The sequence below is a fragment of the Myotis myotis genome, unplaced genomic scaffold, assembly GCF_014108235.1.
Source record: "Myotis myotis isolate mMyoMyo1 unplaced genomic scaffold, mMyoMyo1.p scaffold_m19_p_1, whole genome shotgun sequence".
Taxonomy (NCBI): Eukaryota; Metazoa; Chordata; class Mammalia; order Chiroptera; family Vespertilionidae; genus Myotis; species Myotis myotis.
This window is the reverse complement of record NW_023416313.1, coordinates 63,672,306-63,689,943: the sequence shown is the minus strand read 5'-3', so window position 1 is coordinate 63,689,943 and position 17,638 is coordinate 63,672,306. Positions and strand designations below refer to the sequence as shown.

At 40.7% G+C, this 17,638-nt stretch overlaps 1 protein-coding gene across 1 annotated transcript in view; it reads right to left on the bottom strand.

Moving 5' to 3' along the window:
- The window catches only part of GRID2 (glutamate ionotropic receptor delta type subunit 2), a 1,375,820-nt gene that overhangs the window by 361,053 nt on the left and 997,129 nt on the right, over positions 1-17,638 (bottom strand). Inside the window, exon 10 of the mRNA XM_036339775.1 lies at positions 821-1,018. Coding sequence (XP_036195668.1) covers positions 821-1,018 — 198 coding nt within the window. The remainder of the gene's footprint in view (positions 1-820; positions 1,019-17,638) is intronic.

The following is a 17,638-nucleotide window of genomic DNA, read 5'->3' as shown; positions in this document are numbered from 1 at the left end:
GGGGGCAGACACTCAATGCAGGAGCTGCCCTCTGGTGGTCAGGGCACTCTCACATGGGAGGAGCTCTGCTCAGCCACAGGCTGATGGCTGCCAGTACAGCGGTGGTGGTGAGAGCCTCTCCAGCCTCCTCAGCAGTGCTAAGGATGTCCGACTGCAGTTTAGGCCTGCTCCCCGCTGGCAAGTGGACATCCCCCGAGGGCTGCCAGGCTGCCAGAGGGATGTCTGATTGCCATCTTAGGCCCAATCCCCTGGGGAGCGAGCCTAAGCCAGCAGGTGGTCATCCCCCAAGGGGTTCCAGACTGCAAGAGGGCACAGGCCAGGCTGAGGGACGCCCCCTCCCCCCAAGTGCACAAATTTTTGTGCACTGAGCCTCTAGTCTATATATATAAAAACCTAAGCAACTGTTAAGACCAAATGACCAGAACAAATGGTTGACCAGTCGCTATGATGTGCACTGACCATCAGGGGGCAGATGCTCAATGCAGAAGCTGCCCCCTGGTAATCAGTGTGCTCCCACAGCCAACCTCCTGCTGGCCAGCTGGCCCCCCTGATAGGCCTCGATCACAGCCAGGCCGAGGGACTCCAACTGTGCACAAATTTGTGCACTGGGCCTCTAGTAGGAAATACTCTAAAGTCTAGCTTTGTTTTGTCATTAATTTTTCTTTCAACAAAGATCATAAAATAGTATTGGGTAAGACTTTGGCATTCAACACCACCACTTAATACTTCGCTTTGCATTTATTTTATATTAAATTAGCTTCTCGGGGTTATAGTTCAACCTTTAGATACATCGTAGATAAATAACAAAGTAAATGCTTACCTTAAAGACTAGTTCTCCTACCAAGCCATTCCATGTTCCATCTTCCTGTGGGCTTCCATATTTGTGATCCGGTGCAACATAAATATCGTAGTTAAATCCCAGGTAGTTAGATAAGGCATCCAAAACATCAATGGAGAAGCCCTGGTATTTCTTGGGCTTACCCAGGACATTTTCAGAGACCATTACAAAAGGTTCTTCCTGCAGGGAAATAAGAGATATCCGTGATGTCAATCTATATTGCTCCTTAAAAAGCAAAGGTTAATTCTTCTAAGAGTGTTGCTTATAGTCTAAAAATTGCTTTTGCACTTTGATATAATTAACTTAGAAATAGAACTTGTGTGTTGTTAATATAAGTTTTGTGTTGTTAATGTAGCATATTACTAAACAATGTTTAATTACCCAATTTCTTGTCAGCTCTCATTTAATTATAGACATAACACTTAATGACAGGCATATGCTCTGAGACATATGTCCTTAACCAGTTTTGTCATTGTTCCAACATCATAAACTGTACCTACACAAACCTCAATGGTATAGCCCAGTGGTTGGCAAACTCATTAGTCAACAGAGCCAAATATCAACAGTATAATGATTGAAATTTCTTTTGAGAGCCAAATTTTTTAAACAAATATATAGGTAGGTACATTATTATTAACTTAATTAGGGTACTCCTAAGCTGGCCTTTGCTAAAAATGTCCTCAATCTGATTGAGGTAAGTTTGCTGAGGTTGACCCCTTCCAACTCTCCCATCCTCAACTCATGCATTGAGTCGCATTCGCCTCCCCGGCTCTGTGTGTCCCGCTTCCTGCCTGCGCTGCGTCTCAAGTTGCCCGACAGACCGACACCCCTCACTCCTTCTAATACCAATTCTTCAAAATATACTCGCCCAGGCTGAAAACCGACTTCTGCGCATGGGCCACGAAGTTTCAATCACATTGTACTTGCGTGCCCGCACGTGGTATTTTGTGGAAGAGCCACACTCAAGGGGCCAAAGAGCCGCATGTGGCTCGTGAGCCGCGGTTTGCCAACCACTGGTCTAGCCTATTACATACCTAGGCTATATGGAACAGCCTATCGCTCCTAGGCTACAAGCCTGTATGGTATGTTACTGTACAAAACAACACAAAATTAAATCAAGCACAAGAAAAAATGATACAATCAACACACTTGGTAAATACAAGATGTATGAGGCTGCTGCAGGTATAACGTGGCATACTCTTATACAGAAAACATATTTTATATAAGTACATGGAGTTCACTATAAAATAATAAGACGTATATTATAGCAAGTGCATAAACAAGTAACATAGTCATTTATTATTATCAAGTATTACGTACTGTACATAGTTGTATGTGCTATACTCTTATATAACTGTCAGTAAAGTTTTGTAACCTGTAATAGAAAAGAAATTTGTTCCTTTTCTAAGGCAACAATACTAAGCTTGGTTTAATCATTTTTATCTGTGCACCTATTTCAAAGTTTGCTCATTCACTGACTCATCTGTTTAACATGCATTGAGCAGCTACTCAGCATAGTGAGAGATATGGTAAAAACTCATGAGTACCACTTCCAAAATAATTTTAACCTAGTATTAGGAAAAGTCATGTACTCAAAAAATATAAAGCAAAACAAAAGCAATGTACAACATAACTGGGACAAACAAAACACCAGAGAAAGAAAATAGACTCTAAGAAAAAAGGAAAATCACCATTTTGGGTTAACCCACTTTGTACTATTTTAACAGATAAGAAAAATCAGAAACAAAAGTTTCAACTCAAGGTCACACAACACGTTACAGAAGAGGAAGGCATCATAATTACTTACTTCAACTTTATCTCCTGTGACCTTGAATTTTTCAACCTATGAATTAAAATCTAGGATAAGGATAACATAATTTGTCTCAGATTTTAATGCAATTTAAGTTGACATGAGACTTGTAGAGACTCCAGATGCATGACAAAATAAAACACAATCCTCACTGGAAGAAAGTATCTTCATTTTAGATCATATTTTATTCCCTTAAAATTTCAGGGGTAGGGAACCATTTTTCTGCCAAGGGCCATTTGGATATTTATAACATCATCTGTGGGCCCTACAAAATTATCAACTTAAAAATTAGTCTGCTCTATGTGGTCAAACTTTTAATTAACTCACCTCTAATGCCTTGGCAGGGCCAGACCAAATGATTTTTGTGGGCCTTATATGGCCCTCGGGCCAGAAATCCCCCACCCCTGCTTTAAATAGTTGTTCAAAACAAAAGTCCAAAATATCATATAAAAGGAGATTGCACTTCATATAGAGAACCAGCAGAAATAATATCCAATAGAAATAGATCTTTGAGAACTCAGATACTAAATTTTCAGATGCATATTATAAACATGCTTATTATGTTTAAAGGGGATTTTGCAATTGACAAGAAATTGGACTATAGGATATGTCACTGCAGAATTTAGAAAGGACTAAATAGAAATTTCAGAATTAGAAAAGATCATGATCAAAGTTAACAACTTAATGACTGAGTTTATCAGCAGATTAGAAACAGCTGGAGAAAGAATTAGTGACCTTTTATAGTCCAGAGTTAAAACCTGAGGTACAAGAGGATAAACAAATATATATTCCCAAAGAAAGAGTGAAGAGCTGAAAAGCAGAATGAGAGGCAGTCTGATAATTAAGGATGTGGAGAGAAACATAGACAAGGAAACATAGCTACCGTGGTAATGAGAATATTCTATTTTTTATTCTGGACGGTGATTAGGTGAACTTATTATTCATTGATAAATGGTTTAAGCTTTTCTTTCTGAATGGCTTTTATATTGTAACTAGAGGCCTGGTGCATGGGATTTATGCACTGGTGTGGGGGGGGGGGGGCGTGGCCTGCAGAGATCTGCCTGCTGTGGTAGCACCGCTCATCCCAGGCAGCTGAGTGGCTGCAGGCCAGCCCTCTGAGCAGCTGCTCCCTGGTACTGCATCTTCTGTGGAGCCAGATCACTCGCCTCTCCAGGGGATCTGGTCAGGGCTGGGCCCAGGGACAATAGCCCTGAGAAACGGTGGAGTAAGCCTCAGTTCTGTAGTGGCCACAAACCTCTGGGGTCAGCTCTGCGAGCCTGGCGGTGGCGCTGCCAGCCTGCGGGCATCTGGAGGAGGCAGCAGGGAGCAAGAAGGAGGAGGAGCCTGGGGCTCATCCCAGTCAGCCAAGTGGTGCTCCCACTGTGGTGGTGCACTGACCACCAGGGGGCAGCTCCTGTATGTAGTGTCTGCCCCCTGGTGGTCAGTGCACGTCATAGCGACTGGTCGACCTGCTGTTCTGGTCATTTGGTCGCTGGGCTTTTATTATATAGGATATAAACAAAAATAAAAAAATAAAAAGTATCCTAAGTGGGACTGGATAATGGAGGGCATTGAAGCCATATGAGAGTTTCTGTAGTATATGACAGGGAAGTGGAGCACTATGAAAGGGAAATAGCATAATTAGAAAGTAATTCTGAGAGCTGAGTATAGAATGAATTACAGCAGAATCAAGGACTAGGGGGCCTTTGCAAACACACAGTTGACAGGAGATTATATTCAACATATGTTTTCAAAGTGTATGTAGATGGCTTTGAGTCTTCCATTATTGGGACAAAGAGAGGAAAATAAAATAATAAAATAAAATAATAAAATTCATTTTCTGGCAATTAGTTTAACAGAATAATCATAAGACTGAGTCTAAGCTGGTGAAAACCTTCCTACTATTAAATGAAAACAAGTGGCATATTTCGATTTGCTTATCATTTGGATGACAAATTCTCTGAGCACAATCCTTAGCAACTGGAATAAATGGAGCTTTCACAGAATGCCTGTAGTTTATCAATCTAAGGGCATTAGCATGAGGATGCACAGACCTGCTTGTAGAAAAGAGCATTTCAGTGGTTGATAATTTTCATATTATCATAGATTTATTCACATCACTTGTTGGGTTATTAGATAATAACTTCATAATTCAGAATTTGTACTCAGTCATTTAAAAAATCTCATGCTAATTGCTTAGTGATTTACAACACTCTTTGCAACTTTCAGATTTTTTAGTTAGTTCTCATATTTTAATAACTGTGTAATACTAGAGGCCCAGTGAACAAAATTTGTGCACGGGTAGGGTCCCTAGCAGCTGCCGGCTGCCAGCTGGGGCCTTTCTTCATTCCACGTCACCCTCTGGTGTTGAGTGCATGTCATAGTAAGAGATAAAACTCCCAGTCTCCCGGTTGAACTCCTGAGGGGACACTTTGCATATTAGGCTTTTATATATATAGATTGCTTGCTAGTGAGAGAGCTTGAAAAAAGTACCTGGAGTCTTTGATAGGTACAGGAGACAAGCTCTAATGCCAACAATTTGCTGAGAGCTGTTAAGAGGTTTTAATATGCATGGTTTCACAGAATGTCAGATAGCTAAAACCAGGAATGAGTCACTGGAAATTTCTTACAATTCTGCTCATACAACTCAAAGACATTAAAAAAGAATGAGAATATTTCTAATAGCCTATTTAAAAATTTCCCTCCCATTAAACACATTCCTGAGTGAAGCAAACAATAGTTGTCTTTATGCATAGTATGTGAGCTTATATTTTGCTTAGAGATGACACATTCCATTTTGATGCATGTGGAATTTAATGATCACCATTCTCTGAAAAAAAACTCATTACTTTTTACAGACCACATATGAATATTAAAATTTTCTATAATTTAAAAAAAGGTAAAAAGTATAAAATTTGTTATTAAAAAGATATCAAGACACCAGGATAGGAAAACAAATGAGGAAAATCTGGAGAGGAATAAAGAGTCTAGGTATTGTAAAGGAAACGAATATCTGAGTTGCATGGAGTGAAGAAAAGTAAGTCACAGGGATATGCAATGAATTACCATATATAAACATAGAAATACCAGACTCTCAGTTTGCTTTCTTATTATGAGTGCTGGATAATATTTTTTATTTGTTTGTTTAATCTAAGTCTTCATCATTTTGCTAAATTTAACACCTAAATGAGTCTTACAAGTGCATAGTCACATGTAAGAGTCAATCCTATTCCATAAGTATTGTAGATACAGAGTATTTTGTAAGGGCAGATACCTGAAGAAAAACTATCAAGAATTGCCAGAAGCTAATTCCAGCATGTCATAAATGTAAGAGTTTCATCAAAAGCTTGATGGAACTTGAGGACTCAGCAAGGGCTGAATCACATATGTAATTGCTTATTGGAAACGGCTGAGGGCATTTCCCCAAACCTGAAAAGGATGCTTAACTGACTGCTTGTTGCCAGATAGCTGAGGGCATTTTAATCTACATGTTATTGCCTCCTCCTGGCCAAACACCTGAACAGCCGGAGGCAGTTCCTCCAAGCTGACAATGGATTCTGTATACCAAACCCTGGCCTTTGATATGTATACCTACCTTGCTTTAAGACAATTTGTGTTAATAAAAAGCAAGGGGTCCAGAGATTCAAGAGAACTTATTTCCTTTAGCTAAGTATTCTCTGACTCCCCAAAATGCCTTCCAAAATTATGTTTTGTCTCTGAACTCTTTATTAATTTACACGCAGCACCTTCTCCAGATTCCTGAACCCCTTCTAGATGCTGGATTAAAACCCCTGGCAAAGAATATGTTTTAAGATAGAGCATATTATAGCTGTAAGGAGTGATTGACTGTACTAACTGTCAGAACTCTACAAACTATTTAATTGAAGAACATGGTAACATTTGACATCAGAATGATGATGATGTTTACAAATCCTCTGGTTTATGCAATCATATTCCTGTTGCAGTACTGTCAAGAACAATAATAAATGTCAGTGTTGGCTTATAAGACGTTTAATATAAACTAAAGCTAACTAAATAATAGACTATAGTAAAAAGCCATATAAAATTAAACTTGGAATATTTAGGACTAGTGGTATTTCTATCCAAAATAATATTCCTTACAGAAAAGTAGCAGAACTTCAGATATTTATTCAGTCATTCAAAAGTGTTATTGTCAGGCACATACAAAGAATACAGTACTGAACAAAGCAAGGAATAAACAGACATCTCTATCCTTCTATAACAACCATGTCAAACTCGCAGCCTGTGGGCCACATGCAGCCAACAACAAATATTTTTAAAGTCCAGCCAAGATAATGGTGTGTAAGAAACATTTCAATAAAAATTTCATAATTTAAGTTTTATAATATCCTGTTATGTATAACTAGAGGTCTGGTGCACAGAATCATGCACTGGTGGGGTCCCTCGGCCTGGCCTGCGCCCTCTTGCAATCCAGGATCCCTCAGGGGATGTTGGACTGCCGGTTTCAGCCTAATCCCTGCAGGCCAGGCCAAGGGACCCCACCGGTGCATGGTTTTGTTCACTGGGCCTCTAGTGTGCATATAAAATCTTTGGTTAATTTCTTCCAACCCTTCCCTTTCCCCACTTCCCTCTGAGATTCATCAGTCTGTTCCATATTTCCATGCCTGTGCGTTGAGCGTCTGCCCCCTGGTGGTCAGTGTGCATTATAGCTTCTGGTTGAATGGTCAAAGGGTTGAATGGTCGCTTAGGCTTTTATGTATATAGACTAGAGGTCTGGTTCACAAAATTCGTGCATGGGAGGGGTATCCCTGAACCGGCCTGCATGCTCTCCAATACGGGATCCCTCGGAGGATGTCCAACTGCCGGTTGATCGGGCCTAAACTGGCAGTCAGACATCCCTCTCACAATCTGGGACCACTTGCTTCTAGCTGCTTACCTGCCTGCCTGCCTGATCACCCCTAACCTCTCTGCCTGTTAGCCTGATCCCCCTAACTGCTCTCCCCTGCCAGCCTGATCACCCTTAATTGCCTCTGCTTTGGCATTGCCACAGTGGCTTTGTCCAGAAGGATGTCTGGACGGTCATCCGGAAGATGTCTGGTCTAATTAGTCTGGTCTAATATTATCCTTTTATTAGTATAGATTATTAATAATGAACTACAACGTTTGCTAAAGACTGATTACTATAATCATGTTGCATTCATTTCCCTTACATGCCTTACATGCAGGTGCACCATTTCTCTCCATTAATACTAGAAGTGAATATTTTAGCAGCCGATTGCCATGTCATTAATCTTGGACTGACTTATTTGGTGTGCAAAATAGGAAATATTTCACTTTCAGAGAACAAGAAAAATAGGTTTATTTGCATTATGCTTATTAATTTGTGCAGTTATTCAGTGTCTGGTAAGTTAATGTTTGAGAAAAAATATTAATTTTTATTAAAATGTTCTATTATTTAATATTGATGATTACTCATTTATTTTATCCCTTTGTATTCAACATGTCTCTATTGAAATAAATTGAAGTGCTTTTTTTTTTTTTGTGGCCCACATTAACTTAAACCTTGTTTATTTGACCCGTGTTAGACTTTGAGTTTAACATGCTAGTTCTAGACCTACATTCTAATGGGAGTGATAGATAATATACAAAATCGTGTGTGTGTGTGTGTGTGTGTGTGTGTGTGTGTGTGTGTGTGTGTGTTACACCTGATGCTGATAAGTACTGTGGAGGAAAACTAAACAAATAATGAGAACAAAGAGCATGTGAGACAGGGTTGCATCTTTAATTAGGAAAAGGTTCCACAGGAAAAGCAGTCTAGGCTGAAGAAAGAGTAAGTGCAAATGTGTCAGGTAGGAGTTTCTCTGATATTTTTAAGGGACAGAAGGGACAGTACTATGGCAGGAACTGAGTGAGCTAGGGTCATATAGGAAATGTCTGAGAAGTATAGGGTGTATTTCTGGTGGAGCTTTAAGCCCCTGTGATGACTTTAGCTGTTTCTTCAACTGAGATGAACAAACTTATGAGCTGTGAGCTGAGGGGGAATATCATCTTATATAATAAAAGGTTAATATGCAAATTTTCCCTCAACTGGGAGTTCAACTGGGAGTTTGACCAGGGGGCAGGGCCCACAGACCAACTGCCCATGGCCCCTCCCCTTGGCTGGCCCCACCTCCAATTGGCCCCCACACCCTGATCGGGGTTGGGGCCGGCCAGCCAACCTCCTGTGGCCCCTCCCCCCAGCAGCCCCATCCCGGTCGCCCCCCCCACACACCCTGATTGGGGGCAACACCGGCCAGGCAACTACCCATGGCCCTTCCCCCCGGTCGGCCCTATCCCCAATCAGCCTCCCCCAAATAAAGGGCGAGGCTGGCCTGTCAACCACCCATGGCCCCTCCTCCCTGCTGGCCCGTCAACCACCCATAGACCCTCCTCCCTGCTGGTCTGCCCCAATCATCCCCAATTGGGGCAGGTCAGCTGGAACCCAACCCTGTACAAATTCGTGCACTGGGACTCTAATCTGATATATTTATCATTTTACTACACAGTTGACTATTGACAACTGACTGGAAGGGGCAAGAATAGAAACTAGGAAATCAATTAAAAGTCCTTTGCAATAAACAAGAAGTTGAGCTGATCATGACTTGGTAATAAGATGGATTTGATGAGAAATCAAATGTTTCGAAGGTAGAGGTAAACAGTGAGGGAGAACTATTTATTTCTGTTTTCTTAACACATCTTTGGAAAATACACATTAGAATGAGTTATTTTATTTATTACGCATCAGATTGGCAAGGGCAAAAAATGTGGGTTTTTTAAAATATATTTTATTGATTTTTTACAGAGAGGAAGTGAGAGGGATAGAGAATTAGAAACATCGATGAGAGAGAAACATCGATCAGCTGCCTCCTGCACACCCCCTACTGGGGATATACCTGCAATCAAGGTACATGCCCTTGACCAGAATTGAACCTGGGACCCTTCAGTCCACAGGCTGACGCTCTATCCACTGAGCCAAAAAAAAAAAACAATGTTAATGTTTACCAGCAAGCATGTAAAGAAGTAGGTTTTCATTGCAAGTTCTCTTGTGAAAACTGGAAAACAAACTCAATGCCCAATAATTAGGGGTTTTAAAGTAAAAACATTTGAAATCTTATCTGAGTGTCCTTTATTTGATTGAGGTAGAGCCTCCTGAAGATGCCATTAACCCTACCCCCAAGGGAGTTTCCTGCAAAGTCCAAGAAGGAGACAGACTTCTCATTCCCATTATTACAACAACAACAACAACAACAGAACCAACAATAGATCCTTCCATCCTTTCTTATAAATGCCAAAATTACTCCCACCACTACTGTATTGTTAAGCTGGTATGTAAACCTCTATCTCTGGGTAGTCGGCAAGATATTCATTACTGAGTGACTTGTAAATAAACCTTGACTTTTCTTCTGTTCATCTATTTCCAGTTAATTCGTAGGCCCCCCCAGTCAATCAAACCTAGGAAGGTAAAAAATAGTTCTCTCCCAAAGTCTCAAGCCTTTTCTTGAACAAAGATACTCTCTTTTTTAAAAGGAGATCTGGAGAGAACAGGCACACAATACTTTCACTAACCTCACTCTGTACCCTTTGTAGAAAGTACACTCACTATTTCTGCTACTGGCTTGCCTGATCTAAAGTTTTTAAGAATAACGTGACAGGTTTTCTATTTCTAGTGAGCTAAATGCTTCCTGAAGGATATACCTTTTTCTTTTGATTTTATTACGAAGCACAGTAGGAAACTTACAAGAAAAGATCTCCTGCATAGAAGGCCGAAACTTAAGAGTAGAAAGCAGAAATCAGAAACGTGCTGATTTTAAAAGCAAGAAACAAATCTGTGGGGATTTACAGATAGCAGAGAGTTCTAAACTTAACGCTACAAAGACAATATTCTGTGTTTCAAAAATTAAGAAGCGTATAAAAATTACTAGAAGTGTCATTAAAATTAATAAGGCTAAAATGACTTCTGTGCCAGTCCTATCAGGACCATGGGCTATACAGTATTTAATTAATTATAGGGACACATATTAAAGAGTTAGAGGAAGGTTCCCACTATTTACTAGAAAAAGTAATAACTTGAAACGTTTTTTCCCCATTGCTACATTTTATTGCATAATAAATTGGAATGCTTAGTCTAAAACAAGCACTGACATTTACCCCTATGAGATCCTTCATTAAATGGAGCGAATGTCACTTAGAAGTGACCAAAAACAACAACAACAACAACAAAAAAAACCCAGCATTGGCCCTATTTATTCTTGCATTCCTCAGCAGATACTCTAGGAGTGTTCCCAAATGGAACATCACATTACATTGAAATGCTTCTTAGTTCTTGGGGCTGATGACTAAAGGTCATTTTAAAAATTTTGAAAGAACTCGTAAAACAAAGGTTAGATATTTTTCAAACTCTTTGTTCTTGGTGGGTGATCCTTTTTTATTGTCATTGACTAAAAAAAATAAAAAAATCTTGCTTTCAAATGCTAATCGGTTGCTTCTTTATTCCCCAGTAGTCTTCAGACCATTCAGCCTCAATTCTTCATTTTCTTGAGTGCTTTATTGACCATGGTCTTGGAGATTACATTTGGCTCAGAACAACATAGCAGCTTGTTATTTCTAATTGAACTGCAGAGTACATTACCCTATATAACAATCGATGGAAAAAAATCAGTCTGAACATTTCATTTTTCCATTTCAAAAATCATGCCACTAGCCAAGATGAAAAGTAAAAAAGAAAAAAAGAAAAATTCCTTCACATTTACCAAAGGAAAAATAAACCCCCAAAATGTGAAGTTCGTTTCCTCATGCTAACTTCATCCAGAAAACCTGAAAATGTTTGCTAAAATATTTTAAACATGCAAGAATCACAAATTCATTCCAGCATGATGGCCTTTTTATTTTCAGGTTAAAAACTAATTGGCACACAGTTTACATGGAGATGCTGTGAAATGATACCTAAACCCTCAACCTCTTTGTATTTCTGTTGATCATTAAAAACCCAAGGGGAGTATATTCTGAAAGAGAATTCATTTACTTCCTTTCCTTTATCAACTTTCCCATTTCAGGGACCTCCATGCAGAATGGTGGTTCTCTCCTTGACTGCCTCTGACTTCCCCATAGGAAGCTGAATTTTAATAGCTGTTCATGTTCTAGAAACTGGAAGATGAGTAAACTGTTCTTTTTGGAGGTATCTCTTCTCATTTCAGGCTACCCTAGAGTCCCATTGAATGCTATGGATGGTGATTTGATAAATTGTCTCCTATTGGTCAAAACCTGTGACTGTGCCTTTGAAAGAACCCAAATCCCACTTGAGGCCTAGCTTCCTCATTGGTAAGGCTGCCATCTGACTCTGTGGCTCCTGGAGAGAGACTGGGAAAGCATACAAGGCTTTCTCAAAATTGATTCCTTTATAAACTGAAATCTAATTATTATATTTTAATTCAAACATTATTTTTGCCTATTGATTGGGAAGATTTCTAAGACAACTACTGTGACTTTCTTTTTCTTTTTTTTTTTTTTACATCGGTTTGCCCAATGTTAATGTATGTGAGCTATAGAACAGCAAGATATCAACATGCTCTTGGTGGTCAGGAGTGGCAGATGAATATGCATCTTCCTTATGAAAGCTGGATCTTTTGAGAGGTCGGGACAATGTTTAAAACTGAAACAGTAAAATTGTGGAAGTATCCTACTTATATAAGTTTGCTCACCTAAATATACCTTAATTACTACTACATAATTCAAAGATAAATATATGTTTTTTGTATAGCTATTTTAATTCTTGGTACAATCAGATCCCCCCAAATGAAACCTTTCTCTAGTCTCTACTTCATATGTGAACTCTGGGAAGTGATCAGCTTCCTGTCACTCTTTGCCCGGCTTTGCATTGTTTCTCTGTCTGTATGTATAATCTACTTGTCAGCCAAGACCCCTAAACAAATTTCTGAAAGTATATTATCAGGTAGCTCCCTCTTTTCCAGAACATATACCAAAAATGCAAGCCACCTCAGCCTTCCCAAAATTTGATCTCTAATTTCTCAACTCTGTAAGGTTGATAAACTGTTTTGGACCCATATTCCTGTGCCTGCAGTATGGAAATTACCAGCAACAAGAAATCCCAGGTGATTGTTGGGATCATTTAGTTGTTTCCAACTACTTAGGAATCAAAGTCCTTTTTTACCTGTTGACCCATATCTGAAAGGGTATCTCCCCTACTGCCCCTATATTTTCCTTGGTTTTCTAGTTGAAAACCAAAAAACTTGCAGAAATTTAATCCAGTCATTGTTATTCCCTCTGGCTGGCAGGGAGTCAGACAAACAAGGATACAATGCTTATTTTTATCACACATGTAACTTGAAGAAGATATTGAACTGACTCCAGGACTCAGACATATCACAGAATGCAAATAATAATAATCTTGAGGGCTCCACAAAGATTGGAGATACAAAAACACCAAGAATAAGGTTTACTAGTGAGTGTGCTCTAAATGTTAGCTGGTAAAATATCTATAAGTTTTAATGGCTATTAATCTATCCTATCTAATAAAAGAGAAACATGGTAATTGGCGTACGACCGCTACCCTTCCCATTGGCTAATCAGCGAGATATGCAAATTAACTGCCAGCCAAGATGGCGGCCGGCAGCCAGGCAGCTTGAAACTAACATGGGGCTTGCTTGCTTCAGTGACAGAGGACTCCAACGTTCCTCGCCTGCCTTGCCGGCCTCTGAGCTTGCAGTTTAAGAAACATTGTAACAAATATAGAAGCTAAACAAAACCCCAGAAACCAGCTTTCAGCTGGGATCTCAGAGCTGGAGTTATACATTGTTTCGATTATAGAACCGAAACAAACCAGATACCTGTTTTCAGCAGCTGAGGCCTCAGAGCTGAAGCCAAGCCTCAGAGCTAAAGCTGGCCCAGAATAAAAAAAAAAGAAAAAGAAAAAGAAAAAAAGGAGCAGTTGGGAGCTTCAGTCCCAGCCTGAAAACAGCCCTCAGCCCCTCACCCAGACTGGCCAGGCACCCCAGTGGGGACCCCCACCCTGATCCAGGACACCCTTCAGGGCAAACCAGCCAGCCCCACCCATGCACCAGGCCTCTATCCTATATAGTAAAAGGGTAATATGCCTCCCAGCATCGGGATCAGCGGAGCCGAGAGGCCTCCCGGCACCAGGATCAGCGTGACAGGGGGCAGCGCCCAAACCCCCTGATTGCCCTGGGGCTTTGTGTGTGACAGGGGAAGGCACCCCAACCCCCTGATCAGCCCTGCTCTGTGCCTGATAGGGGGAGCTCCCCAACCCCCTGATCTCCCTGCGGTTCTGTGTGTGACAGGGTGCGGAACCCCAACCCCCTGATGGGCCCTGCTCTGTGTGTGATGGGGTAGAGCCATAACCTCCCCATTGGCCCTGCCCTGAGTATGACAGGGGGCAGTGCCCCAACCCCCTGATCCGCCCTGCCCTGAGTGTGACAGGGGTGGTGCCCCAAATCCCCTTTCGGCCCTACTCTGTGAGTGACAGGGGGGAGCTCCCTAACCCCCTGATTGACCCTGCTCTGTGTGTGACAGGGTACGGAGCCCCAACCCCCCTGATGGGCCCTGCCCTGTGTGTGACGGGAGGTGGCGCCGCAACCTCCCCATTGACCCTGCCTTGAGTGTGACAGGGGGCGGTGCCCAACCCCCCAATCAGCCCTACCCTGAGCGTGACTGAGGGTGGCATCGCAACCTCCCAATCTGCCCTGCTCTGTGCATGACAGGGGCGGTGCCCCAACTCCCCAATCGGCCCTGCTCTGAGCCCGACCAGGGGCTGCACCTAGGGATTGGGCCTGCCCTCTGCCACCCGGGAGCAGGCCTAAGTCAGCAGGACGTTATCTCCTGAGGGGCCCCAGACTGTGAGAGGGCACAGGCCGGGCTGCGGGACCCCCTCTCCCCCCGAGTGCACAAATTTTTGTGCACCGGGCCTCTAGTATTTATATATAAAAGCCTAAGTGACCATTATGACCAAACAACTGGAACAAGTGGCCAACTGGTCACTATGACACACACTGACCACCAGGGGGCAGATGCTCAACACAGGACCTGCCCCGTGGTGATCAGTGTGCTCCCACAGTGGGAGTGCTGCTCAGCTGACAGACTCATCCCAGTGGCCCACCAGCCAGGTGGAAGCCACTCACTCCCTCAGTAGTCCTACAGGTCCAATCTCCAGAGAATGGGCCAGGCCCTGATGGACCAGCGCCGCTGGCACCATCCAATAATGCCACAGGCCTCCTGGAAGTCAGACCTCAGGCAACACAGGCACTTCCCCTCCCTAGACGCTCCGCAAGGAAGAAGAGATATAAAAGGTGGCTCCCAACAACTGGCGCAAATGTCAGTGGGATGGATCTAGATCCCAGGCCAGCAAGGGCATCCCACTGCCCACCCAGAGGGCTGATTGTGTCTTGGTCTCCCCCATCTCGGGACCCCACCCATGCACAAATTCATGCACCAGGCCTCTAGTTTACTAATCTTTTACTTCTAAAAAATAAAATCTATATCAGAAGCATCTCTCTTATTTTTATATTTATACTCATGTTCATTAATGAGGAATTATAGAACTGATTTTGTGGTGTTGTAACTATGCTAAAACTACTGCATTAACAAAAGATGGCTTAAAACTTTAGGGCCACCTTAACATTTGGGTTTCTTTCACGTGCAGTGGTATAATGTTCTTCCAAAATTAAAGTATAGTATAGTTCAGATAATGGGTTGGAATGTTGCAGAAGTTATGAAAATCAATGTAGACCTACTTATTTCTACATCTTTGAATTTCCAAATAACTGTCAATATCTTCTGAAACTTCTAGAGATAAGTAGTAAACCTATTTTCTTTTTCCAGAAGAAAATGTAAAACACATCTCTGAAATATTTATTCATTGTTTAGTCTAAGAATTCAGGTTTTAGTTTTCAAAAGGAGAAAAAGTTGGGTCATGCAAGTTTACCTCAGTGCAATAGTGATACTCACAGGTGTCCTTGACAGCTCTCATCTTAACAATTGGTGTGATGAGAAACAGTAAGAAATTGTCAAGCCATTGTCATGCACCCAGTTGTCATGATGATTTTATTCAGTCACCAATGAGTGAACACATATCCCTGTTTTGCTATAAATTACATTGTTTGTACAGGCCAATTGTCCTCAAGTGTCTGTTCATAAAAATCACATTTTTCCCTTTTTTTCTCATGAAAGATGTTATGTGAGAAAACATCAACAACAACTGGTTTGTTGTTGATTCAACAAAATTATGTACACTACACAGAGCTATGTCTATTGATTTCACTGTTTCATATGAAAAATAAGAACTATATTATCTAAACTTCAGGCTAGATCAAAATTGTTGCAATGGTATCTTTAACTTTTTGATGCATATTCTCTAAATTGGGTAGTGCTAACCTTATTTTCACAAATTTCTAATTGAATTATCTCTAAAGGGGTCTTTAAGAAGAATATCATAAATACTGGATGCTGAATTTTTTTGCATTTCAATCTCATTTACTTCAGGTGATAACGTCAATTTACTTTTAGTATGCTTTATATTTTTGACATCTGCATATTTTTTGCATATACTCCTTACATTGTTGGATATTCATGTTTTTTTTATGTATGCCTTCATAATCCCTGTTCATCTTTCAAAAAAATATTTTGTCATCCTTTAAGCCTCTCTCACTGCCCTCCCTTCCCATGATGAATGAGATGCTTGTTATTATGTTCTCCCTTAGCACTTTGTGCATAATAAGAACATCCATATATAGCACTTCCTTTGTGCTATTCTCTTTAAGTTAGAAGTCCTTAAGTTAGAACACCATCCACCCCTGCCTTCCCTCTGAGATTCCACAGTCTACTCCATGCTTGTATGTCTCTGTCTATTTTGTTCATTAGGTTCCAAGATGAGTGAGATCATGTGACACTTGTTTTTCTCTGACTGTCTTCTTTCCCTTAGCATAATACTCTCCAGGTCCATCCATGCTGTCTCAAAGGGTAAGAGATCCTTCTTTTTTACTGCTGCATAGTATTCCATGGTGTAAATGTACCACAGCTTTTTTACCCACTCATCTACTGATGGGCACTTGGGCTTTTTCCAGATCTTAGCTATTGTAAATTGCCCTGCTATGAACATAGGGGCGCATATATTCTTTCTGATTGGTGTTTCTGATTTCTTAGGCTATATTCCTAGAAGTGGGATCACTGGGTCAAATGGCAGTTCCATATTTAGTTTTTTGAGGAAACTCCATACTGTTTTTCACAGAGGCTGCACCAGTCTGCATTCCCACCAGCAATATACTCGAGTTCCCTTTTCTCCACATCCTTGCCAGCACTAGCCATTGGTTGATTTGTTAATAGTAGCCACACTAACAGGTGTGAGGTGATACCTCATTGCTATTTTAATTTGCATCTCTCTGATGATCAGTGACTTTGAGCATTTTTTTCATATGTCTCTTGGCCATCTGTATGTTCACTTTGGAGAAGTACCTATTTAGGTCCTTTACCCATTTTTAATTGGGTTGTTTGTTTTCCTTTTGTTAAGTTGTATGAGTTACTTGTATATTTTGGATATTAACATTTATCAGATGTATCATTGACAAATATGTTTTCCCATACAGTGGGCTCCCTTTTTGTTTTGTTGATGGTTGTTGTTTTGTTGTTGTTCTTGTTTTGCTGTGCAGAAGCTTTTTATCTTGATGTAGTCCCATTTGTCTATTTTCTCCTTAATTTCTTTTGTCCTAGGAGATGTATCTGTAAACATATTGCTATGAGAGATGTCTGTGATTTTGATGCTTATGGTTCCTTCTAGGATTTTTATGTTTTCACAACTTACATTTAAGTTTTTTTTATCCATTTTGAGTTTATTCTTGTGTATGGTATAAATTGGTGTCTAATTTCATTTTTTTTGTATGTATCTGTTCAATTTTTCCAACACCATTTATTGAAGAGACTGTCTTGACTCCATTCTATGTTCT